General features: G+C 46.2%; 1 protein-coding gene across 29 annotated transcripts in view; it reads left to right on the top strand.

Annotated features, from left to right (window-relative positions):
* The window catches only part of NRXN3 (neurexin 3), a 1,739,678-nt gene that overhangs the window by 1,524,989 nt on the left and 189,526 nt on the right, over positions 1-25,163 (top strand). For all 29 annotated transcript variants that reach the window (XM_060262987.1, XM_060262986.1, XM_060262972.1 and 26 more), the window contains one exon: positions 498-805. In XM_060262987.1, the coding sequence (XP_060118970.1) occupies positions 498-805 (308 nt within the window). The remainder of the gene's footprint in view (positions 1-497; positions 806-25,163) is intronic.

Here is a 25,163-nt window from a genome sequence, read left to right as displayed (position 1 = left end):
CCTATCTGTCTCTCTTCATCTTTCGCTGATTCATAGGACAGGGCTGATTCTCAGCTCTGTTCATTTAAAGATCCAGGGTTTTTTTGTTCTGCTGTGGGCTGAAACTCAGTGAGGCTTTGATTTTCTGTCTTGGAATAAACACTCCCCAGTTTCTAAAATGAGATACAAAGAATTGACTATTAAGTTTGGGGTGAGATCAAGGCTTGGGATAAAAGTGTTCCTGAATTTACTTATATTTACAGAAACAGGAGTGAAGGTCTGGATCCATTCCTTAATTCTCCAGGCTTATCATTACTTGTGACACACCAAGACAGCCCTTCGTAGCATGACATTTTTTTTCCCATTCAACTTCCACAATTGTCATCACCACCATCTTCAGGAACATGTTCTTCTTTTCAGTCCATTCTGACCAGAAACAGCGTAGAAGGGCTTTTTTTATATAAAAAGGAAAGTATTCCTGGCAATAATAATCTTCACCCCCCCCCCCCTTCACTTAGGACGACAGTTAACGATCTTCAACACCCAGGCGAAAATAGCCATTGGAGGAAAAGACAGAGGGCGTCTCTTCCAAGGCCAGCTCTCCGGTCTCTATTACAATGGCTTGAAAGTGTTGAACATGGCAGCAGAGAACAACCCCAACATCAAGATCAATGGAAGCGTCCGGCTCGTTGGTGAAGTACCATCCATCGTGGGAACAGCACCCACAACTTCCATGCCCCCAGAGATGTCAACCACAGTCATGGAAACCACCACTACTATGGCCACAACTACAACCCGAAAAAATCGTTCTACTCCCACCATTCAGGTGAGTAATTTGCTTTATATGCAACTTTTTTTTCATTTGTTTGTTTTCTTGAACATATTTTCTAGATCTAGTGCTTTCCTAAATCACAAACTAAAGCACACAGTTTGGCTCCTCAGATTTGGAAGGAGCATGAATTGTTACTGTGTATGCAATAATGAGGTCAAGGGCATCTGGGATATTGCTGAAATCTTACTTTAAGTTAGCAAATATTTGTAGCTTTATGAAGATCAGAATTTGAATGGTGAAATGCAATATAAATGGAATAATCACTACGGGAGAGTCCAAAAACCTAGCAAAATAATGCTAATATTGCATTTTGTGTTTTTCTTTATTGCTAAACATATTAATTGCTGAATTCTTGATTGTAGAGTTCAATGTGATTCCCTGCTTTTGGCTAAATAACATTAGAAAAGAAAACGTGGGCAACTGAAATCCAAGGGTCATTCCATCAGAGGCATTTGAAATCTTATTGGCATATTTTTTTTTCTCTGACTACAGCTTCATTAAGCCTTTTAAGGTCGGCACAAACCTTCAAATGCCTTTTCACTGATTACAAATGGAAACAAATCTACAGATCAAATGTAATTGCTTTGATGAAGGAGCAGTGGCAGCTTATGTTCTTGTCTTAGTACAAATTATTGTTCTGCAAAGTAATTATGGATTGCTTGATCTATTCTCTTTGCCTACATTGAGTAGAAAAGACAGGCCAACAGGCATTGTTCAGCAAACTTCAAATGCAGGTCTTTTAATGCTTGTCAACTTCTTATTCTGATTTGTGTTAAAAAGCACAAAATCATGTGGACTTATTACTGGTAATGTTTATTATTTCCAGTTGGGGTTGGTGGAAAATGCTATCAAGTCATAGCCAACTTATGGCAACCCTATAGGGTTTTCCAGGATTTTTTTGTAGAAAAGGCCCAGTAGGAATTTATTAGCATATTAGCCCACACCACCTGACATCACCCTGAATTTGCTTTATGTAATCAAAATATAAAACAAATACCAAGAAATGAAGCATAAGCTTGAAAATCTGCATGCATATAGCTGCCTGTATATATGGCTTGCATACACATTTTCAAGTATATGCTTTATAAGAACAGAACAAAGAATATATGGAATTCACAGAGTTTTAAACCAATCCCAGTTTAACTAAAAGCATTTTGTGACAGAGGAACCGAGCATATCCAATTATAGCCACTAAGAATGTTATGAACTCTTTTGAGACTATTGGCTAAGAATGGCTTAAACTAATACTCTGTTATGGACTGAAGTAAAGTTTCACATCAAAAGCAAGAAAACTTTTGTTTTGCTTATTAAGTTTAAGTGCACTAGGGAAACAGTGCAAGTTAAGTACATACCAAGAACTGATACAGTTACTAAGAAAATAGAGTAGATACCCAGGAGAGAATTGGAGTCTGAACAGCATGCACCCATTGACGTCACCCAAACATTGCCATTGTGGCACTTCCCAAGCTCCTGCCAGTACCTGTGGGAGGGCTCATGTGAGCCAGAAAGCACATGAAGGGGTGGAGCTTGGGCTGGTGTCACTGAGTCTGGGAGCAGAAGTGGGGGACGCCACGCAGCAGGAAGCAGAGTGTGGCAGGCACACATTCTTGGGTGAGGGAGTCGGGACAAGAAAACTGTGATAGGCATGTATGGCCAGGTCCTAATAATCTGAGATTAAACAAAAAGGGGCTTCCAGGGCCAAGGATGTGGCTTCTAATTGGACTGGATCCCCAGCACCCCCCCAAAAAAATCACACTGGCTAAGTGCATATCTGGGATGAAAGGAAACCTTTAAAAAGAAAAAACAAAGAGGAAGAATCTCAGCCTAATGCACTTCCTCAGGGGATTTTTTCACCCGACCCTCACTTCAAGAGATTGGGCGCTCTGAGTATACCTTGCTGCTCACCTCCTCAAAGAGACCCTCTTTATCCATCATTCTTGAGGGAGGGTGGGTATGTGTATATGTGAAATGGGTGATGCATGAACCCTTCACAATAATACTTCCCCCAGATACCCTTCTTAGCCTTTCCCAGTCCCCTCAACGGGTACTTCATTCACTTCCATTTCCCATACAGGAATGTCAACCATTCCAGCCCAAACTTGGGGCTTCTTCCCTTGCGAAGAGCCAGCCAGCCAGCTGCTCCTCTTTGTTTCTCTCTTTTGCCACCAGACTGCGAATGGGGAGGAGGGAGAGTGAGACAGAGATCCAGCTAGGGGAGACAGAGAGGGATAAATCTCACAATGGAGCCCACCGCCAAACTCTCCAGTCCTTTCTTTCTCAGTGGCAGTGCACCTCATCCCAGCAGAGCGGGGGGGGGGGGGGAGATAAACACAAGAAAAAACTTTCCTCAGCTCAATCTAAGTAAAGCCCAGTCCTGGGGCAGTTCCTTCTTCTTTGTTTAATCTGGGCTTCTGCTCATGCTTTTCCGCAGCCGGTGGACACAAAATGTTATCTCCAACCCCCGCCCCATCAGTTCTTGCCATACATATTATTTTCATTCCACACACCCTGCCAGACTATTCACAGGCCTTCACCTGCCACTGGTGACTGACTTTTAGTATCTAGCGTGCATGCTCTCATGGCCGGTTTAGTTTTAATAACGGGTTCCCTCTTTTCTCCCCCTCCCTCAGGGCTGGGCGGGTGGGCGAGCAGGCAGGCAGATGGGTGGTGTGAGACTATGTGTCTGAGTGCACTCTCTATTTCCCCCCTCCCCTCCCTTCCCTTCCCCTTTTCCCAGCTTCCTGGGTGGTCTGATTACATTATGAATTTCCATGCTACGTCATAAATAATTTTCCTGTCTCTCTTTCCACGCCCCCTCCCATGGACTGATAAGAGCCATGTTAGTTCCAAAGAATCCCTGACCCCTCAGCAATACAAATCTATGTCGAGCCATTGGCTTGGATTTCATGGAGGATTTCTGCAGATAGGAGGAAGGGTCATTTTCACAAACTCTCCCTTCCTGCTGCAGGCTTCCTGTTCCCCCTTCATACTGTTTCTGAGTATCCCTTTGGTTGCAACCAGATGGTAGAGGCAAGGAAAATCCACTCTTCTGGCAGAAGTACCTTGCAGAGGAAATGGACTGTGAGAGCCACGTGATAATTAGTACCTCCCCAATCTTGGAAAAGATGCCTCTCAAACTGTGTAATGTACTGAGTGACGAGACGTGTCGAAGGCAACATGCTTTATTAGCAAGTACATCACAAGGCAAGGCAACGCGGGCCAGGTCCCGATTATATACATACCCCGGAACAACCCTCAGTCTGGCCAGGTCCAATCTTGGCCAGTTAAACTTCCCGCCACAGATATTGATTGGCGGAGCATATTTGCAGAGCTACATCCGGGGACCAGTAGACTTTCACTGGTCACCTTTGTAGCATCTGCTGTGTTGTAATTTTGGGACTGAAATGGAAGACACAACACTCCTCCCCTCCTAGTTTAAGACACAAAGTCTTTCAAGTAGGCTGGCGCCCTGCATTCCCGGGTCGACCTCCTCGGGGTTATTTGGGGAGTTGGAGCGGCCGCTGTGGCTGGTGGGGTGGCTGGTTCCTCATGGTGGGGTGATGCTGGAAAAGGGCTGTCCGTTGCCTGTTGCTGTTCCGGAATCTCCTCTCTGGGGGGGTGCTCCCTCCGCTGTGGTGCTCTTCCGCCTGCATAGTCAGTGCGGCCAGCATAGGCTGGGCAGCTTCCGGGGGTGTTGCTGTTAGTACTCCCCCACTTCCCGCTCCCCCGATCACTGTCAGTTCTTCCGGCAATGTGCGACGGTGCAGCTGGTCAATATGTCTCCTTAGGATCTGGCCCCCCTCCAAACTTGTAGGAGTGGGACCCGGTGACCCGCAGCACCTGGGTGGCTAACCACTCTGGCCCACTTGCAAAGTTCTTTGTGTATACCGGATCCCCTGGAAAGAATCCCCTAGTGGCTTCCCTGGTTTCGGGGGAACTGCAGAGGTCCGTAGCCCGGTCAGGATGTAACCTGTCTAGCCTCGTGATCAACTTCCTCCCCTTTAGTAACTTGGCAGGGCTTAACCCGGTGACGTGATTGGGGGTGATTCTGTTATCAAATAGGAAGGCTGCCAGGTGGTGATCCCAATCTCCCTGTAGAATGCAACTCAGGGCCTCTTTAGTGGTGTGCACCATGCGCTCTGCTTGGCCGTTGGTGGCTGGATGGAAAGGGGAGGACCGAATGTGTTGGATGAGGTACCGATTCATGAATTCCTGGAATTCCCGGGAGGTGAATGTGGTCCCATTGTCCGTGACGAGGGTCTCGGGAATCCCATGAGTGCAAAAGACCCTTCGCAAGGCTCTGATTGCCGCCGTGGTGGAGGTTGAAACTACGGGAATCATTTCCAACCACTTGGTGTATGCATCGACTAAGATAAAGAAAATTTGGCCCTGGTATGGCCCCGCAAAGTCTAGGTGTAACCGGGACCATGGCCTCCTGTTGGACTCCCAGCGGTGGACAGGGGCACTGGGCGGATCAGGTCGGGGCTCTTGGCACGGTTGGCACCTTCAAACCCACCCTTCTATCTCCTCGTCCATCCCCGGCCACATGCTAGGGCCTTCATGTGCACTATCCCTGGGTGTGTTTTGTGTAGGGCTTCCAGCACTTGCTTCTGCAATGGGGGGGGGGGGGCGGGGAACCACCACCCTGCTACCCCAGAGAAGGCACCCCTTGTTCATGGACATTTCTTCTCTGCATGATGCGAATGCCCTGAATTCTGCGTCCAGTTTGCCCGTGGGCCACCCCCTTCACACCCAGTCTAAAACACATGCAAGGATGTGGTCTCTATCCGTGGCCCTAGCTACCTCAGCAGCGTGGAGGGACCTCTCTGGTAGAGTCTCTGTAAGCATCACATGGTGGGCAGGGGTGGGATCTGGGTTCATAGAGGGCAGCAGCAGGCGGCTGAGGGCGTCCGCATGTCCCATAGCTTTGCCAGGGCAGTGGATCAGGGCATATGTGTATGAGTTGAGGAACTGGTTCCACCGCAGGATGTGCTGTGACAGAATTTGCGGTGTCTGGCGGTCTGGGGTGAGGAGGCCCAGTAGCGGCTTATGGTCCGTGGTGATCATGAAACGCCTACCGTACAGGTAGTCGTTGAATTTATGCACACCCACCACTATTGCCAAGGCCTCCTTGTCTATCTGGGCATAGTTGCACTCCGCGGGGGTCAGGGTCCTCGAATAATAGGCCACAGGAACCTCCCTCCCATCCCGGAGTTGGTGCCCCAGAACGGCGCCCATCCCGTATGGGGAAGCATCGCAAGCCAGAATCACTGGTAAGGATTCGTCAAAATGGTGGAGCACATAATTGGAAACTAGGAGGTCCTTGACTGCCGGAAAGTGGTGGCCTGCTTCTTTTCCCAGACCCACGGGGCATTTTTATCAAGGAGCCTATGAAGGGGTTCTGTGATGGCTGCTTTGTGGGGCAAAAATGAATGATAAAAATTTAATAATCCCAAGAAACTTTGTAACTCCGTCTTGCACGTGGGGGCCAGGGCTTGGACAATAGCCCTGGTCTTGTCGGCCGTCGGGTGGATTCCCACGGTGTCTACTGCAAACCCCAAGAACTCTGTCTTTGACACCCCGAGGGAACACTTCTCCCGCTTTACTTTAAGTCCCGCCGCCTGGAAACGGCGGAGTACCTCACGCAGACAGCTGCTGAACTCCACAGCGTCCGAGGCGGCGATCAAAACGTCATCAAAAAACGGTTGCACTCTGGGGATCCCTTTGAGAAGAGAATCCATTATGCTCTGAAAAATCCCCAGAGCCACACTCACCCCAAATCGCGCCTGAAAAGCTCCCCTGTGAGTCACAATGGTCTGGGCTTTTGCTGTCTCAACGTCCACCAGGAGTTGCTGGTACGCCTGGGCCAAGTCTAGTTTCCCAAAAACCTTAGAGCCTGCTAGGGCTGCCAGTACATGGCTGACCACCGGAACGGGGTATGGGTTGTCCTAAAGTGCCTTATTTATTGTGCACTTGTAATCAGCGCATGTGCGCACATCTCCTTTCGGCTTCACTGGAGTGACTATGGCTGTTTCCCATGCAGCATAGGATACCGGTTCTACACTCCCTGGGTGGTCCAGCTCCGCTTCTGTTTTTGGTTTAAGAGTGAACGGAACTCGCCTGGCCTTCAGTCTTATCAGTCTCACATGGGGATCGAGGGGCAAGGTGATGGATGGCCCCTTGTAGCACCCCAGGGACCCATCAAACACTTCGGGGAATTCCTGGCACACGTGCTCAAAATTTTTGTTCACATCTGCTGCACCCCCACTATTTGAATACCCAACGGTCGAAACCAGGCCAGCCCCAGTAATGTGGTGAGCTGGCATTTGACCACGAGAATGTCCAGCTTGCCCTTAAAGTTCTTAAACTCTACCCTTACAGTGGCTCAACCCAAAATCTGTACAGAGTTTTTTTGGAAGTCCCGCAGTATGAAGTCCGCTGGTCGCAGCCGGGGCCGACCACGGGGACAAAGTTTTCTTAGAGACTCCTCCAAAATTATGGAGATGGAGGAGCCCGAGTCCAGCTCCATTAGGCCTGGAGCGCCCTCGATTAGGACTGACACCCTGACCTTATCTGGGGTGGTGAGGGGCATGTTCATTACCTGCAGGCTAGTCGATGCAGTCGAGTAGGCATCGGTCGAGTTGTGGTTGGTGGACTGGCATCTGCGGGTGGCCTGCAGTCCACGTTGTGATAAAGGCAGTCCCAGCGCTCGTGTGGATCCCCACAGCTGGTGCACTTGGTGTTGGCTGGTCTCTCTGTCGCTCATGGCCAAGTGGGTGCTCTCAGCCCCATTCCTGGTTGGCGATGTCGTTGGTTGCTCGGTGCCATCTCCTCCTGGTGGACGACTTCCGCTCGTGGGTTGTTGTAAGCTTTGGTTGCTCTCTCGAACGCAGTGGCTTCGTTGAAGGTGAGTTGGAGGGTGAGCTCTTCCTTTGCGAAGAGCTTTTGCTGCAGTCTTTCGTCTTGGAGGCCCCAGACGAAGTGATCCCTTAGGGCTTCATCCAGTTTGTCGAAGCTGCAGTTCCCCGCGATTTGGTGGAGGACGGCCAGGTAGATGGCGGCTGTCTCTCCCGCCCCTTGATCCTTCTTGTGGAAGAGGAATTGGTGGGCGATGATGGAAGGCTGGGGCAAGAAGTGCCTGGTCAGGAGTCTGACTATCTCCTTGTACGTTTTCTCCGTGATCTTCGCGGGGGCTGAGAGACCCTTTGCGATGTCGAATGTGGCCTCCCTGCAGACACTCAGGAGCATATCTCTCTTACGGCTGTCATCTGTAATCATGTTCGCTCGTAGGTAGCAGTCAACCCACTCCGTGTAGGTCTCCCACCTATCGGGGTTGGCGGGCTCGAAGTCTGCAAGGTGGCCTGTTGTCCCACTTGGGTTAGCCATGGCGGCGGGCGCTTCTGTCTCCCTCAAATGCGTGCCTTCCTTGTCTCTGGCCATGTCAGCGAAGTCCTGCTTGGGGAGTTACCTGGCTAGAATCCCACCTTCGTCGCCACTGTAAAGTACTGAGTGACGAGATGTGTTGAAGGCAACATGCTTTATTAGCGAGTACATCACAAGGCAAGGCAACGCGGGTCTGGTCCCGATTATATACATACCCCGGAACAACCCTCAGTCTGGCCAGGTCCAATCCTGGCCAGTTAAACTTCCCACCACAGATCTTGATTGGCGGAGCGTATTTGCGAAGCTACATCAGGGGACCAGTGGACTTCCACTGGTCACCTCCATAGCGTCCGCTGTGTTGTAATTTCGGGACCGAAATGCAAGACACAACAAACTGGCAAAAATGTTCCCTACCAGCCTCCTGGTTTGCCCCAGCTCTGGCTGTTTTGCATTCTGAAATGCTAAATCATTGTGAATCAGTCACAATTATTAAAATTTGTTATATGGCATTGTAGGGTTTATGTGAAAGGTTAAAATCATCAATGTCTCATTTCTATTATGGATGCAGAAACAGGATTTGTAGATTGAATTTTCCTTTTCCCTGCTATTTCTTGGTTTTGTTCCTTGAAGACCCCATAGCCTCTCCCTATTTCCTGCCTCCTCTCTTTTTCATCCACCAGTCAGCCTACCTTTCTCTTTCCCCCATTCTCACTTTTCTGTCCTACCTTCCTCTGGCACTCTCTACCCAGGAAAACTATGGCCAAATTGCACAATGCTAGTTGCCAGTGTCTGCCCAGTTGCACAGAGGGGAACCTGTGAGGACTTGCAAAGGGCACCCGTCTTTCCCTGTCTCTGCTTCCCCACACTATTTCCCCTTTCACTCCATGTGTGCATGTGAGTGTGTGTTAAGTGCCATCAAGTCACTTCTGTCTTACAGTGACCCTATGAATCGTCATTCTCCAAAACATCTTGTCATTAACAGTCTTGCTCAGGTATGTGAATGAGGATAGTGGCTTCCTTTGTTGCATCAATCCATCTCACGTTGGGTCTTCCTGTTTTTCTGCTGCTTTCAACTCTTCCCAGCATTATTGTCTTTTCCAGTGACTCCTTGTCTTCTTGTAATGTGACCAAAGTTTGATAGCCACAGTTTAGTCATTTTAGCTTCTGCAGAAACTTCAGGCTTAATTTGGTCTAGAACCCATTTATTGTCTTTTTGGCAGTCCACAGTATCTGTGAAACTCTCCTCCAGCATCACATTTCAAATGAATCAACTTTCTTCCTGTCAGCTTTCTTCATTGTCCAGCTTTCAGAGCCATACATAGTAATGAAAAACACCATGGCATGAATTAACCTTATAATGGCGCAATCCCTCCACTTGGCAACCCTCATACACCCAACCTTCTCTGTTCCTTCTCTCCTTCCCACCCAGCCATCTTTTATCAGCCACTCCATTATCAGCTATATTTGTTATTTATGTTATTCGTTAATAGTCCACCTTTCTCCACAGTGGGACTCAAAGCACCTTACCTCCGTCTCTTCTCCTCCATTTTATCCTTAGAACATGGGTGGATTGGGAGTGAAGAACCCTGGGAAAGGGCTCCTCCCCCAGCCTGCCCTGGCCCCAGCCCCAAAGGAGGGAGGAAGAGAAGAAGAGACAGTCTGACCCTGACCCTCCTTCACAAAGGGGGAATGGAAGGAGGGAGGAAGAGGCAGCCTGCCTAACCAATTAGCCAGGTACTGCTTTCCTTCCCTCAATCAGGTTTTGGGCAGGCCAGGCACTGCTTCGTTCATCTCACTTTGCATGGGGCTTGGTTGGTGCCCTCTGCCTTGCCCTGTATGTGGTTCAGCCATGTACTGCCCTCTGCCTTGCCTCACCTCGGACAGGGCTCAGCTGGGCCACCTGCATGACCATTGCCTGTACTTGCTTCATGCTGGTTTTGACTGTGTGCTGCACTCTGCCTCAACTTGCCTAATGGCTGGGCTGGATGCTGCCCTCTTCCTCACCTTGCACAGGGCCCAGACAGACTAGGTACCACTGTCTGTCTGTCTCACCTCACCTTGCATGGGGTTTGACAAGCCTGGGTGCTACCATCTGTTTTGCCTTGTATGGGGCTTGGTGCCAGTCTGTGCATCACCTCATAGAAAGATTGGCCAGGCAACAGTGTCTGCCTTGCCTCAAGTGGACTGAGCCAGTGACTATCACCCTCCTCATTTTGCCTCTCACATAGGGCTCTGGTAAGCTGGACTCTCTCTCATGCATCTCCTTAGGCTGGCTGGACGCTGCTTCTCCCACTTTGCACAAGGGTCATCAGGGGCCTGGAGACCAAACCCTATGAGGAAAGGCTGAGGGTCTTGGGAATGTTCAGTCTGGAGAAGAGGAGGCTGAAGGGGGACGTGATTGCTCTCTTTTAAGTATTTGAAGGGCTGTCACTTAGAGAAGGGCAGGGAGCTGTTCCTGTTGGCAGCAGAGGAGAGGACTCACAATCATGGGTTTAAATTAAGGGCAGGAAGGTACTGCCTGGATATTAGAAAAAAACTTTTTTTGCAGTAAAAGAGGTGTTCAACAGTGGGATCAGCTACCAAGGGAGGTGGTGAGCTGCCCTGCACTGGCAATCTCTAAGCAGCAGCTGGAGAAACACTTGTCAGGGATGCTGACTGATCCTGCATTGAGCAGGAGGTTGAACTAGATGGCTTGTATGGCCCCTTCCAACTCTATAATTCTATTATAGGGCTTGAGTGGGTCTGGATCAGCCCCACTGTCAGAGAACTGGCCATCCCAGGAGTGGGTGGAAAGCCATTGAACCACTAAAAGGCATCCCAGTGCTTTTAATGGTCAGTCCTGGCCCCTCCAGTGAGGTAAGCTAGACTGAGAATATATCATGGAGCCAGGGGCACCCAATGGGTTTCCAGGGAAGAACAGAGTTTCAGGGTCCTAGTTTGAAACTCTAACCACTACACCACACCAGCTTTCATAGTGTGGCTGCTGTTGAACATAAGCAAGCAGCCACACCTAGGTGAGTCATGCAAGTTATGCAGTATGTAGTTGGCCAGTGGTTCCTGATGGGCCTGGCCCCAATAAGTCTTCCCTCAAAGGCCAAACAGTCTGGAAAGAGTCCTGTCCCCTTCCTTTGCCTTTTACTGATGGAAGCCAAGCCTAGCAACAGTAACTGACAGCATTTATTTGTTAAGCCTACATGATCTTTTATCTTTTGGAGTTTTATAATGCCCAAGGGTTTTTGTTTTGTTTTTGTTTTTTAGATTTCAGATTTTTCTGCAAACCTTGAGCATTTTTCAGGTTTGTCCATTCACAGGTCTAGTCTCTGGATTAAAGTATCCTTAGATTTGGATTACTATTAGAATATAAAAGATTTACTAGATTTACTATTAGAATATAAAATATTCTAGAATATAAAAATACGATTAGAATATAAAATATGAAGGATAAGTGGGTACTTACAAGGACTTGCAGGAGGCATCTCATTTTCCCCACCCAACTATTTCCTCTTTCCCTTTCCTGAAAGCCCCCAGAACCTCTGATCTGTCATTTACAGTGATCTCCAGCCCCACCTGGAGGTTGGTAGCCCTAGTTCACATGGAGGAAATGGCTGCTTTGGAGAATGGAGTCTATGGCATTATACCCTTCTGAGGTCCCTCCCCTCCTCAAACCCCACCATTCCCAGGGTCTACTCCCAATTTCTCTAGGAATTTCCAAGCCTGGAGTTGGAAACTGTGTCCTTCACCCCCAACAGCCAACCTACCTTTATCTGCCCCTCTGGCTCAAGATGTCCCCTGCCTTCCACTGCAGCCTCCGTAAGGTTGCCAAGCCCAATTAAAGAAATATCTGGGGACTTTGGGGGTGGAGCCAAGAGACATTAGGGGCGGAGCCAGGAGCAAGGGTGTGACAAGCATAACTGAACTCTGAAGCCCAGCCCAGACGCCCCCTCCTCCCCGCGGGAGCCACCGAAGGGTGGGGGGAACATAAGAACATAAGAGAAGCCATGTTGGATCAATGGCCCATCCAGTCCAACACTCTGTGTCACACAATGACCAATATATGTGTGTGCGTGTGTATATATATATATATATATATATATATATATATATATATATATATAAAATATATATATACACACACACACAAACATACATATACATGCATACACACACACACACATATATTGTGGCTAAGTTAAGCAAGTTTGGCCACCTCTGTTCTATTCTGTCACATCGCAAGCTGCCCCAAGGATGTTTCTGAGGAAGCAGCGCAAGCGATGCTGAGCCCTCCCGGGCCTCTCACCAGCTCGAAGAGGTTGGCGATGCGCCCTGCCGCCTCTTGCCGGGGCTTCCTCCGCCTGCCGCTCGCTCTATCCTGCCCAGACCACACCGGGAGCTGCTGCTGCTCCTCCTCTTCTTCCTCCTCCTCAGCCTCCGGCAGCGCCTGCCTGCGCAGCTCCCCCCGCAACCACCTCAAGGCCCCCCGCAACATCCCCAGGCTGTAGCAGGCCGGACCAGAAACACCAACGGACCGAAAGCCAAGCCGGAAGGAGGACCCGAAAGAAAACAACAGCCCTTCTAGGAGACAACTCATTCTCCTTCGCCGAGGGAGCAAGGCCAAAAGCGGCCAGAGGGCGGTCAGCTCAGGACAAACGCTGCGGGAGCATGGCCCCTGCCACTCACCGGGCCAAGCTCCTTGGCGCCGTTTCCCCCCTCTCCCCGTTTCCGTTTTTTTGGGGGAGCGGGGGAAGAGACTGGAAATCCTGGGGTCCCCTGCCAGGGTGGGAGGGTTGGGAAGCCTAAGCTTCCGCCTAGAAAAATCATGGCCCAAATGTGTGGTGCCAGCCACAGATGCAGGCCCACTTACATGGTAGGGAACCCTCAAGGATTTGAGGAGGGGTTGCCTTACTTTCCCCTTTACCTCCCTCCCCACACTCAGTGGCAGACTGACTCTAAAAATATTGTCCACCAGGAGACATCGGGAGGCCCAACCTCAACTATAAGGCTATCGTTTCATTTTTGGAAGGAAAAAAAAACATTTTCAAAAAAATATGTAAGTGGAAAGAAGGTACAATTAAAACTTTTGCAAAATATATATATGCTTGCAATTACAGTGAGTGTACATATCTTGCACATATTGCTGGCAGTATACAGTAGAAACTAAAGTTAAATACAGATTGCATTTTCTCCGGGGGAGCTGATCTCTGCTAACTGGAGATCAGCTGTAAAAGCAGGAGATCCCCAGGCCCCACCTGGAGGCTGGCAACCATAAATACAACATAAATTGTAGTTGCATTATGGTAATAATACTGGAACTTCTATTATATTTTCAAGCTACTGGAAGGTCATTAATATTTTTAACATATTGTCTAATGTTTAAGGGGGCTCCCACTTCATCAGGGACTCACAAGGCCCACTTGCCATCAAGCAAGCTGACACCCTGGCTAGTCCGCCACTGCCCACACTATTTCCTCTTTCCTTCACCCTGGCAATCTCCATATAATCTCCCATTTATCTGTTTCATTGTCTCTTCAGCCATTCACCATCCTACCTTTCATTTGCTTCACATCTTCAGTTATATTTAGTATGTATTTACTTCATTTATATGCCACCTTTCTCTACAGTGGTGACAAAAGCTGCTTATAGTATTCTCATTTCCTTACTATCTGCACATCAAAATCACCCAGGGAGCTTCTAACAGCAAGATGGGGATTTGAACCTGGGTCTCCAGGCCCTATTCTGAAGTCCTAACTACTATACCACACTGGCTTTTGTATGGTGGCTTCCTAGATGAGTCATGAAAGTCAGGTGGTATCACATCACACAGAGATTGCTATCAGGTTTAGAGTTGCTGACCTCAAGGTGGGACTTGGCGATATCCCGTGATTACAATTGAACTCAAGACTATAGAGATCAGTCCGCCTGGAGAAAATGACTGCTTTGGAGGGTGGACTCTATGGTATTATGTCTGGCTGTGGACTGTCTCCTTCCTAAGCTCTGCTTTCTTCAGACTCCACCACAAAATCTCCTGGAATGTTCTAACCTTAGTCAGGCCTGGCTCTAAGAACCATCCCTCAAAGGCCAAAAGCAGGTCTTGAAAGATCCCTTCCCCCCCCCCCCACCTCTACTGACAGAACCAAGTTTGGAATGCTGTAGTTGCCTAGCAAGAGCCACTGAATCCATTTCTTAAATGTACAGGTACACTTCTTTATTATTTTGAGGTTTCTCACCCACCCATCCATTTTTTTTTTTATTCCGCAAACCTGGTGCCCTTTTCAGTTTTCTAGAAAGATCTGTCTTACGTATTCATAGCTCCAGTCACCAACTTTGCTATTAGATTAAGAATCCTTCTGTTGATTTATTTGGGGTGATGTTCCTATAGGGTCTCAGAAATTTATGATTGAGAACTGGGTTTTGTTTTTCAGTATTTCATGCTTAAATGGGAGTCTGTGATATTTTTGAGCCCTTCTAATGGAATTAAGTCAATTTACATTAGCAGTCACTCAGATATTCACTTAAGTCTATTTAATCTGTGAAACAGTCCCATCCAGATATTTCTCAGAATGTTTTCTACCTCATATACATGGCAGCTTGCAAGACCTACTGGAGCCATTGTATTCTTGAAATAGCATCTGGATGATTTAATAAAGAGTAGAACAGCCTCTAAAAACATGGTTAAAGCAATGATTTCCTGGATTCACCCACACTACAACAAATGGCCTCATCTTGGCTGATATTAAAGCAATAACTCTTGACACTTCACTCTTCCTGCTGAAAGGGAGATAAAAGTCAATATGCCCCTCCATTACAACTCACTGTTTCTCAAGAGCAGGTCAGTTTATTGCTGTCACAATGGAAGATGATTCTTCCTTTCAATCGCTTGATGGTTTTATTTGGTTCCTTCCATCTGCTTAAGTTGTATTGCATGGATCAGTGGGTAGCTAGCATTCAGAATGGATTTGGCTGTCCCATTTACAATTTTTGCAGCTGTAGTGTTTGCTTTGTATGTGAAGGAAAACTCTGCCCATCTAACATGTTTCAATGCTTGTCCAAATGGCGATAGACATGCATAGGGATGTCATATCATTGAAAAACAGTTCATTCTATTACATGAAATGATTTAAAAATGGTACTTTCTGCCACACATCTTGATGGAAGGTGGAGACACCACCTTTTTTTTAAAAAAAGGGAGTTACAGTTACAGAATATGTACACTGGAATCTTCTGTGATGGTGCATTCACATTACGCTAAATAATGTGTTTTACATCCAGATTTTTGCTATTCTTACACAGTTAAAATCTGGTTGTAAAATGCATTATTTAGTACAGTGTGAATGCATCATGGGTTTTAACACATTGTATTCTATGTTTAGTTGGTAGAAAGGAGGTAAAATAGAATGTTACCGAAACTGAGGCTACAGGATGAGGTGGTTTAATATGAGTGAACTCAATAAATCTTGAAATTGTTAGTGCTTACAAAAGCACATTTAGGGTGATATCAGACGGCCGGTTTGGGGCGGCTTGAGGCTGCCCCAAATATAGCCGGCCAGAAATAGAGTGCCCTGGAGCTGCTGGGTAGCGTTTGAAAAAGGGGCAGACCGTGGGCACCTGGGGAGTGTCTGGAATGCTCACGTGTCCCATTCATGGTTCCCCGGGTGCTCTTCAGGCACTTCCCAGACTTCCGGACAGCTGGGAGCCACCTTGGAGCTGCCCCAGCAAAAAGGCACCACTTTTGAAGTGGTGCCTTTTTGAGGTGGGTGGATCAGCCCGGGGGACGGGGTGAGTATGGGATCGGGATGGCCACCAGATGTTATCATGTGGATGGTTTTTTTCAGGCGCCTTCTGAGGCGTCTCTGGGTCAGCCCAAAGTGCCGGACTGTTAGCGGCCTTAGTTTTTTTTTTAATTATTTCCTTAGAGCCAGTTTGGTTTAGTGAACCAAACTTTCTTTATGAATATACTGCTGATGCATGGCATGCTCTACGTCTCTGGTGAAGTGAGCTTGGACTCAGGACAGTGTGTGCTAAAATAAATTTTGTAAATCTTTAAGGTGCCACAGGACATGTGATTGATAGTTACAGAATGATATTTTATTAAATACTGCTTTAGAATGTAAAACACAGTATTCATAGCTTTGGCAACTGATTATTCAGGGAAAGGTTTTTCTTTGTTCTGAATGGCACAGGCAATAGTAGCTGTGCCGCCCTTGAAAAGTACAAGCACTGTTTATTGGCTGTGAGATGGCTTAGGTTATGCCCAAAGTCATTGCCTTCCACAATCCACTTCATATTAGGCTTGGATCGGCATATGTAAAGACTGTTGTTGTACAGTAATTATATTACAACAGTCCTAACAGGCTGTAAGGCTTCTGGTAACTGTGTTCTTGAGCAGGTGTTTGAAATGCTAACAGGTTGGTGATTAGGCCACAGTTTAGGTTAAGTGGATTTAAAAAACACTTCCAGCATCCTTTGCCCCAAAGATCTTTAGCTGCAGTTTAGCTAGCTGCCCTATTCTGCACTCTGCAGGGTTCTGGGCACATATGCCAATGGAAACTGGCATAGTTAAAAAATATCTCCTTTTCCTGCTTGGGATTTCTTGTTTGTGACACATCATTTAATGAAGCTCTTCTGCATCTGACTGACAAATGGAACAGCTTGCAGACCCAGAATAAAAGTGCTGCTTTGACCTCCTCACACCTGCATTTGCTTTTGTCTTCAAGCTCTGCCCTGTTTGGAAAGGACATGTGTTGTATTAAATTACTCTCAGAGACCTTGGGGCCCTGGCAGACCAGATTCTCTTGTATTAACAATATCCTCTTTGGGAATTCCACTTTGCCTCACTGCTCTGGATAGAACACAGAGACATATGGCTATCAGGTACTTAAATCCTTCTGGTTTGAGCTGCGGAACGGCCTGGAGTGCCAGCTGCTAGATGGGGACTCTCTCATATCTAATAGAGGGGTATGTCTGTCTGGCATGTTCTTCATAGAGGCTCCACTTCTGTAGCCAAGGTCAAGAACCTTCCCCAACTAGCCTTCTAAGTGGTCCCTTCTTCTTGTTTTGACTGGTTAGAAATTATGATTTTCAGTTTTAAAAATCCTTCCTTTAATATATCAAAACAGTCATAGAAGGGGAAGACTGTGACAGCTTTCTGCTTTTTTATGGGGAGGAGAGGGGGAAAGTTCAGCTGATATTTACCAACTAGACACTTATTCTATTAGAGTTGAACTAAATATTACTCAGGAAAGTATGTGTCAAGTTTTGTTACATCAAATGGTCCACACATCCGAATGCAAAGTCCGTTCTGATTTATAACATTCCCAAGCAATATTCAACAAAGTGGCTGAATAATAAAATGCAACGGATGAATAAAACACAGAATCTGGTTGAGTGAGATGTCATGGAGCCCCAAAAAGGCGCCAAAAAACAAACAAAAAACAGAAGGGATCTTTCCAACAATGTGAATATAACTTGTAAAATGAAAATAAAATTATGTTGGTTTCAGCTCTGTGTCCCACTGACAGCAAGTGGGGATGGTGGCTCAGTGGTAGAGCATATGCTTGGGAAGCAGAGGGTCCCAGGTTCAATCCCTGGCATCTCCAAAAAAGGGTCCAGGCAAATAGGTGTGAAAAACCTCAGCTTGAGACCTTGGAGAGCCACTGCCAGTCTGAGTAGACAATACTGACTTTGATGGACCAAGGGTCTGATTCAGTATAAGGCAGCTTCATATGTCCATATGTCCAAGGTCTAAGAAGGCTCCCACAAAATGAATGTAGTTTGTTCACTTTATTCATTCATCTGCAGAATCAATAATACCTTGGCAAATAATACTATCTTGGCAATAGTACCTTAACAAATGGGGTCTTCATAATTGGGATGTAAAGATTTAATTATATTTGGAATTCATTTATACCTGGAGATCAATCCTAAGTGAATCTCTTCAGATTCATACTCAAATCTATTCAGTGGAGCCTATATCCAGAAATGTGTTCTTTGGATGATACTGTTGGTACACCATTTAGATCTGGGCTAGTTACCAAGATTGCAACCCCAAAAGTTAAATTCCAGCAAAGATGTAAATGCCACAGATATGAACAAGTGTTATGCAGACATCAGCAAACCTCCCTGGCTATGTTCTGCATTGTTTTTCTGATTGCCTCAGAGGGGGACTCTGGTGCCACTCTCCTCATTGCCTTGGTCTGAGGAAACTACCCAGTTAGCCTCAGAGAAGACAGGGAAGAGAGTTTAAGAGCACCCATGTCTTCTTTTTCTCACTGGTTCCCCTCCTACATAGCTGGGAGTGGATAGGTGAGGCCTCCTCCTCATCCCTCCTCTAGTTTTTTGAACAGCATGCCTCCTGGATAGCCCTGGCTTCTCATAGTCACAGTGGGCCCATCACAGTTCTCTCAGAACTTTTTCAGCCCCATGTACCTCACAAGGTGCCTGTTGTGGGAAGGGAAGGCAATTATAAGTTGCTTTGAGACTCCTTGGGGTAGAAAAAAGCAGGGTATAAAAACCAACTCCTCCTCCTTCTTCTGAAAGCAGCTTTATGTGTGCTTATGTGGACAGTCCACCACAGCAGATGTCCTTCCATCAGTACAGTGGCCCTCAGAGGGGATTGTCTCAGTGGAAGATCATCAGTTTGCATGCAGAGGGCCCCAGGTTCAATTCCTGGCATCTCCAGTTAAAAGGACCTGAGAGTAGGTGATGAATGAATGATCTGATTCAGTATAAGGCGGCTTCATGTATGTTCATAATAATAATAATATAATAATAATAGATTTTATTTGTATCCCGCCCTCCCCGCCTAGGCGGTTCAGGGCGGCTAACAACATTTGATTGAATGTGTGATATGTTTAACTTCGATATTCCATTTTGTGTGTTTTGCTGAATTTACATTACAATCAAACCCCAAGGTTTGATGAATTTATCTGAAGTCAGGGGAGATGAGAGGCTGGAAGTACCCTGTGATCAGCCACTGCTCCTCAGGTCTTGCAACCTGTGCATTCCAGCACCGAGAGAGGTGCAAATAGCTGCATTGCCAAATCTGTGTTAAATAAACATTTCATTTGAATAGACTGCCACACAGCAGTGCAAAAGCCATTGCAGTTGGGTCTGTTTCTTCCTGTTATTTCAGTGAGTAGAAATTTAAATTTGGCAGAGAAATTATGAGATAGAGATTTCCATGAGAATCCCTGGCACCCAGTCCTCTCCCTAATCCAGTTTCTGGGGCTGTGTATGCATGGCTTCTTCAAAGCTGAAATCAGTTGATTGGGTAAGTTATAGAAGGCTAGATCCAGTTCCTCTTTCAGTTCTTCCATAATAAGTACTGGAAGGGGGAGGGAGGAGATCAGCAGCTATCCTCATGAAGGTCAATACGCTCTCCTTTTGAACTTAGCCAAAGGACCTCTCACCTTTTACCCAAACCTCACAAAGCTGCTCAACTAGACCTTGTTTATCTTGAGGGTTACAGAGTCATGATTATCACTTTCCCAGAAGGCACTGTTGTAGAAGAGGATTTATACCCTACGTTTTACTACTTGAAGGCGTCTCAGAGTGGCTTACAATCTCCTTTCCCTTCCCACAACAGGCACCCTGTGTGGTAAGGAGAGAGCTCTTTCAGAACTGCTCTTAAGAGGAACAGCTCTGTGAGAACTTGTGACCGATCCAAGGTCACACCCGCAGCTGCACGTGAAGGAGTGGGGAATCAAACACAGTTCTGCCAGATAAGAGTCTGCACACTTAACCATTACACCAATACTTCCTTTCCTGGAACATGATAGAGGAAGACAAAGAAGATTTGTCAGTCCAATTAGCTTCTAACTGTCATCCAGAGAGAAATACACTTCTTTCCTCTATCACTTGCCAAGGAACTTTCTTTTCCTTCTTAGAAAATAAGTTCTGAGGAAGGCAATTGGCCTCTAATTTGCTCATTGCTTGTTATGAGTCTCCATAGTGACATTTTCATCCATTGACTGCATAGCGCTAATGAAAAAAATGAAAGAAATTGATAGGCCCAGCTTTTGAATCTTACTTCACTGTTCATGCTTCAGAAAATGATCTTTTCCCTTCCCAGTTTTTTTAAATCCTCCCCACTTTTATGCCCACTGTAAAAAGAGTTGCATGCCAATCACAGATTTCACATGAATGTAACATTATGGTTTATGATGTTCTCCTGCCTCAGTAGTTAGAACATTGTTCTCTCTCATTATTGATTGATTTCATACATATTCCATCTTTTTTTTTTCCATTCTAAAACTCAATATGGCTTACATAGGACTCAGTACCAACCAGATCTAGATCCACTTAGCATCAGCAAGGAAGATGCATTATATCCAGAAGAGGAAACATCTTCCAAGCTTATAAGAACTCTTTATCAGGACAGGTGTTCTAAAACTTTAAAAATGACAGGAGGAGGAAAGCAGATATTTCAGGTCAAGATTTTATGACTCTGTCTTGTCTACCTTTGGTGTTAAATGCTGAGAGGTTCAAAGTATAATCACCATAGGTGCTAGATTGCAGCATTTGTATTCTGGAAACAAGAAGCAAACTATGAAAGGTCATCAAAGATTTCAGGTTTTCACGGCTGGTAACATCATTAGGGTTTGTAGAATCTTTCGGGCTCAAGTGCCGTGTTCTACTGGAGAAAGTTTTTCTTCCAGACGTTTCGTTCTCGGCTGCGGAGAACATCCTCAGTGGCGTTGCAGCCGGAGCAGGCGCTCTGACCTTCTTGGTTGCTGTGCATTGTGCTGTGGTCGTGGTGCATGTTGGCACCAACGATGTGGGGAAATGCAGTCGTGAGGTCCTGGAGAAAAAATTTAGGCTGCTAGGCGGGAGACTTAAGGCCAGGACCTCCAAGGTGGCCTTCTCAGAAGTGCTACCTGTTCCACGTGCAGGGCAGGAGAGACAGGCACAAATTAGAAGTCTCAATGTGTGGATGAGATGATGGTGTAAGGAGGAAGGGTTTAAGTTTGTTAGGCACTGGGATGCTTTCTGGAACAAGCGGGAGCTGTCCAAAAGAGACAGTCTCCACTTGTCCACGGATGGAACCAGGCTGCTGGCGCTTAAAATCAAAAAGGTGGCAGAGCAGTTTTTAAACTAAATCTTGGGGGAAAGCCGACAGGAGATGAAATGTCTCTGGTTCGGGAGGACTCGTCTCAAAGAGATGAAGGGTTAGCTGCTATTTTTCTACTGGGTAACGGACCAGAGTTGTCCACTGTGAAGGTGACAAACAATATGGACTGTCTGCCAGAGTCTCGAGGCGGCAGGAGGAAGGTGGCGGGCCTAGCTCGCCTGGGAAATTATAGATGTTTGTATGCAAATGCTAGAAGTATTCGAAGTAAAATTGGTGAATTGGAATGTTTAGTGTTGGGAGAAAACATAGACATTGTGGGAATTTCAGAAACTTGGTGGAATGAGGAGAATCAGTGGGACACGGTGATTCCTGGATATAAGCTATATCAGAAGGATAGGGAGGGAAGGGTTGGAGGTGGGGTGGCTCTGTATGTCAGACAGGATATACGGTCCAGTAAGACTGAGATCAGAGAATTAGATTCACTTTTAGAAATGCTTTGGGTTGAAATAGAGGGCCCAAAAGGAAATTTAACTATGGGAGTTTGTTATCGCCCACCAAATCAAAAGAGAGAGGATGATTATAATATGATGGAAGGCTTAAAGATAGCAGCTAAACGTAAAAACTGTGTCGTAATAGGTGATTTTAACTACCCGCAGATTGATTGGGTCAATATGTGTTCTGGTCGAGAGAAAGAGATTGAGTTTCTTGATGCTCTCAATGACTGTGCTATGGAGCAGATGGTCTCAGAACCTACCAGGGGTGGGTGATCCTGGATTTGGTCCTAAGTAATGCCCAAGACTTGGTGAGAGATGTAAAAGTGATTGCGCCGCTTGGGAGCAGTGACCATAATGTTATTCATTTCACCGTTTGTATAAATAGGGATTTGTCCAAAAAGACCGCCACAACCACGTTTAACTTTAAAAGGGGTAAATACACTGAGATGAGGAGGCATGTGAGGAGGAAACTGAAAGGAAAGGTACATACGGTCAAAACCCTTGGGGAAGCTTGGATGCTATTTAAAACTATAATCCTAGAAGCTCAGATAAAATACATACCACAAGTTAGGAAAGGCACAAACAGGCATAAGAAAAGGCCTGCGTGGTTAACAAACAAAGTAATGGAAGCTGTAAAAGGTAAGAAGGACTCCTTTAAGCGGTGGAAAACCAGTCCAAGTGAGATTAGTAAAAGGGAACACAAGCTGTGGCAAATCAAATGCAAGACTGTGATCAGGCAGGCAAAAAGGGACTATGAGGAGCATATTGCAAAAAACATAAAGACCAACAATAAAACTTTCTTCAAATATATTAGAAGTAGGAAACCAGCCAGGGAGGCAGTGGGGCCCTTGGATGACCATGGGGTAAAAGGATTACTGAAGGAGGATAGGGAAATGGCTGAGAAGCTAAATGAATTTTTTGCCTCCGTCTTCACTGTGGAAGATGAGAACTTTTTGCCCGCCCCAGAACCACTAATTTTGGAAGGGGTATTGAAAGACCTGAGTCAGATTGAGGTGACAAAAGAGGAGGTCCTACAACTGATAGACAAATTAAAAACTAATAAGTCACCGGGTCCGGATGGCATACATCCGAGAGTTCTGAAAGAACTCAAAGTTGAACTCGTGGATCTTCTAACAAAAATCTGTAATCTTTCATTGAAATCTGCCTCTGTTCCTGAGGACTGGAAGGTAGCAAATGTCACCCCCATCTTTAAAAAAGGTTCCAGAGGAGACCCGGGAAATTACAGGCCAGTTAGTCTGACTTCAATACCGGGAAAGTTGGTAGAAACCATTATCAAGGACAGAATGAGTAGGCACATTGATGAACATGGGTTATTGAGGAAGACTCAGCATGGGTTCTGTAGGGGAAGATCTTGCCTCACTAACCTGTTACATTTCTTTGAGGGGTGAACAAACGTGTGGACAAAGGAGACCCGATAGATGTTGTTTACCTTGACTTCCAGAAAGCTTTTGATAAAGTTCCTCATCAAAGGCTCCTTAGAAAGCTTGAGAGTCATGGAGTAAAAGGACAGGTCCTCTTGTGGATCAAAAACTGGCTGAGTAATAGGAAGCAGAGAGTGAGTTTAAATGGGCAGTCTTCGCAGTGGAGGACGGTAAGCAGTGGGGTGCCGCAGGGCTCGGTACTGGGTCCCATGCTCTTTAACGTGTTCATAAATGATTTAGAGTTGGGAGTGAGCAGTGAAGTGGCCAAGTTTGCGGATGACACTAAATTGTTCAGGGTGGTGAGAACCAGAGAGGATTGTGAGGAACTCCAAAGGGATCTGTTGAGGCCGGGTGAGTGGGCGTCAACGTGGCAGATGCGGTTCAATGTGGCCAAGTGCAAAGTAATGCACATTGGGGCCAAGAATCCCAGCTACAAATACAAGTTGATGGGTTGTGAACTGGCAGAGACTGACCAAGAGAGAGATCTTGGGGTCGTGGTAGATAACTCACTGAAAATGTCAAGACAGTGTGCATTTGCAATAAAAAAGGCCAACGCCATGCTGGGAATTATTAGGAAGGGAATTGAAAACAAATCAGCCAGTATCATAATGCCCCTGTATAAATCGATGGTGCGGTCTCATTTGGAGTACTGTGTGCAGTTCTGGTCTCCGCACCTCAAAAAGGATATTATAGCATTGGAGAAAGTCCAGAGAAGGGCAACTAGAATGATTAAAGGGCTGGAGCACTTTCCCTATGAAGAAAGGTTGAAACGCTTGGGACTCTTTAGCTTGGAGAAACGTCAACTGCGGGTTGACATGATAGAGGTTTACAAGATAATGCATGGGATGGAGAAAGTAGAGAAAGAAGTACTTTTCTCCCTTTCTCACAATACAAGAACTCGTGGGTATTCAATGAAATTGCTGAGCAGACAGGTTAAAACGGATAAAAGGAAGTACTTCTTCACCCAAAGGGTGATTAACATGTGGAATTCACTGCCACAGGAGGTGGTGGCGGCCACAAGTATAGCCACCTTCAAGAAGGGTTTAGATAAAAATATGGAGCACAGGTCCATCAGTGGCTATTAGCCACAGTGTATGTGTGTATATAAAATTTTTTGCCACTGTGTGACACAGAGTGTTGGACTTGATGGGCCATTGACCTGATCCAACATGGCTTCTCTTATGTTCTCTTATGTTCTTATGTTCTAGTATGAAACAGTTACATGTACAATGTAGGTTACTGCCTTCATTTTCTGGAGGGATAAACGACAGTTGGGTAGCGATTTATATCCAGGCAGAGTGCCTGAAGGGAGAGGCCTGTGCAGGAGACTGGGGCTGTAGCACTGCCTAAAGGCACAGCTCCAGTCCAGATGAGAACACAGAGAGAGCTGGTCTAACTACTTACTGAGAGATCTAATCACACAACAATAATCTAATATGTAATCTGATGTGGAAAAAATAAAATTAATTACACTTAAAACTTGTTGATTATAGCTGGAGAAATTTAAGCCCGTACTGTACATGAAAAGTAACTCAGGTTGCAATCTTAAGCACAGTTTTTGGGGAGTAAATGCCTCGAAGCTAATTGTGATTTAGTCCGCTGGCGGAGAGGGCAGGATAGAATAATAAATAAATACAAATTTACTTTTGAGTAAATATACCTGCCCTCCCAGGGCTTTAATTAGGCCTGTGGGGGCTCTTTTCTCCCCCCCTTCCACACTCCTGTCTCACCCTTTAAAACTCGGAGGCTGCCAAAGTTCCCAGCTCCTTCCTTGTCTTTGCAGGGTGAAGCAATTCTGGGCTTTCAAAGCTGCAAAGAAAATGCAGAATAGACTTTCCATTAATGTCTCTGTGCCAAGATAGGCTACTCCTAGAGTAGTCTATCTGGGCACAGAGACCTTAATGGAAAATCAATTCCGTGTTTTCCATGCAACGTTGTCTGTGCTGCAATGTATTTTAATGGAGGGA

Source organism: Heteronotia binoei, chromosome 21 (assembly GCF_032191835.1).
Source record: "Heteronotia binoei isolate CCM8104 ecotype False Entrance Well chromosome 21, APGP_CSIRO_Hbin_v1, whole genome shotgun sequence".
Lineage (NCBI taxonomy): Eukaryota > Metazoa > Chordata > Lepidosauria > Squamata > Gekkonidae > Heteronotia > Heteronotia binoei.
This window is presented reverse-complemented; position numbering and strand designations above follow the sequence as displayed.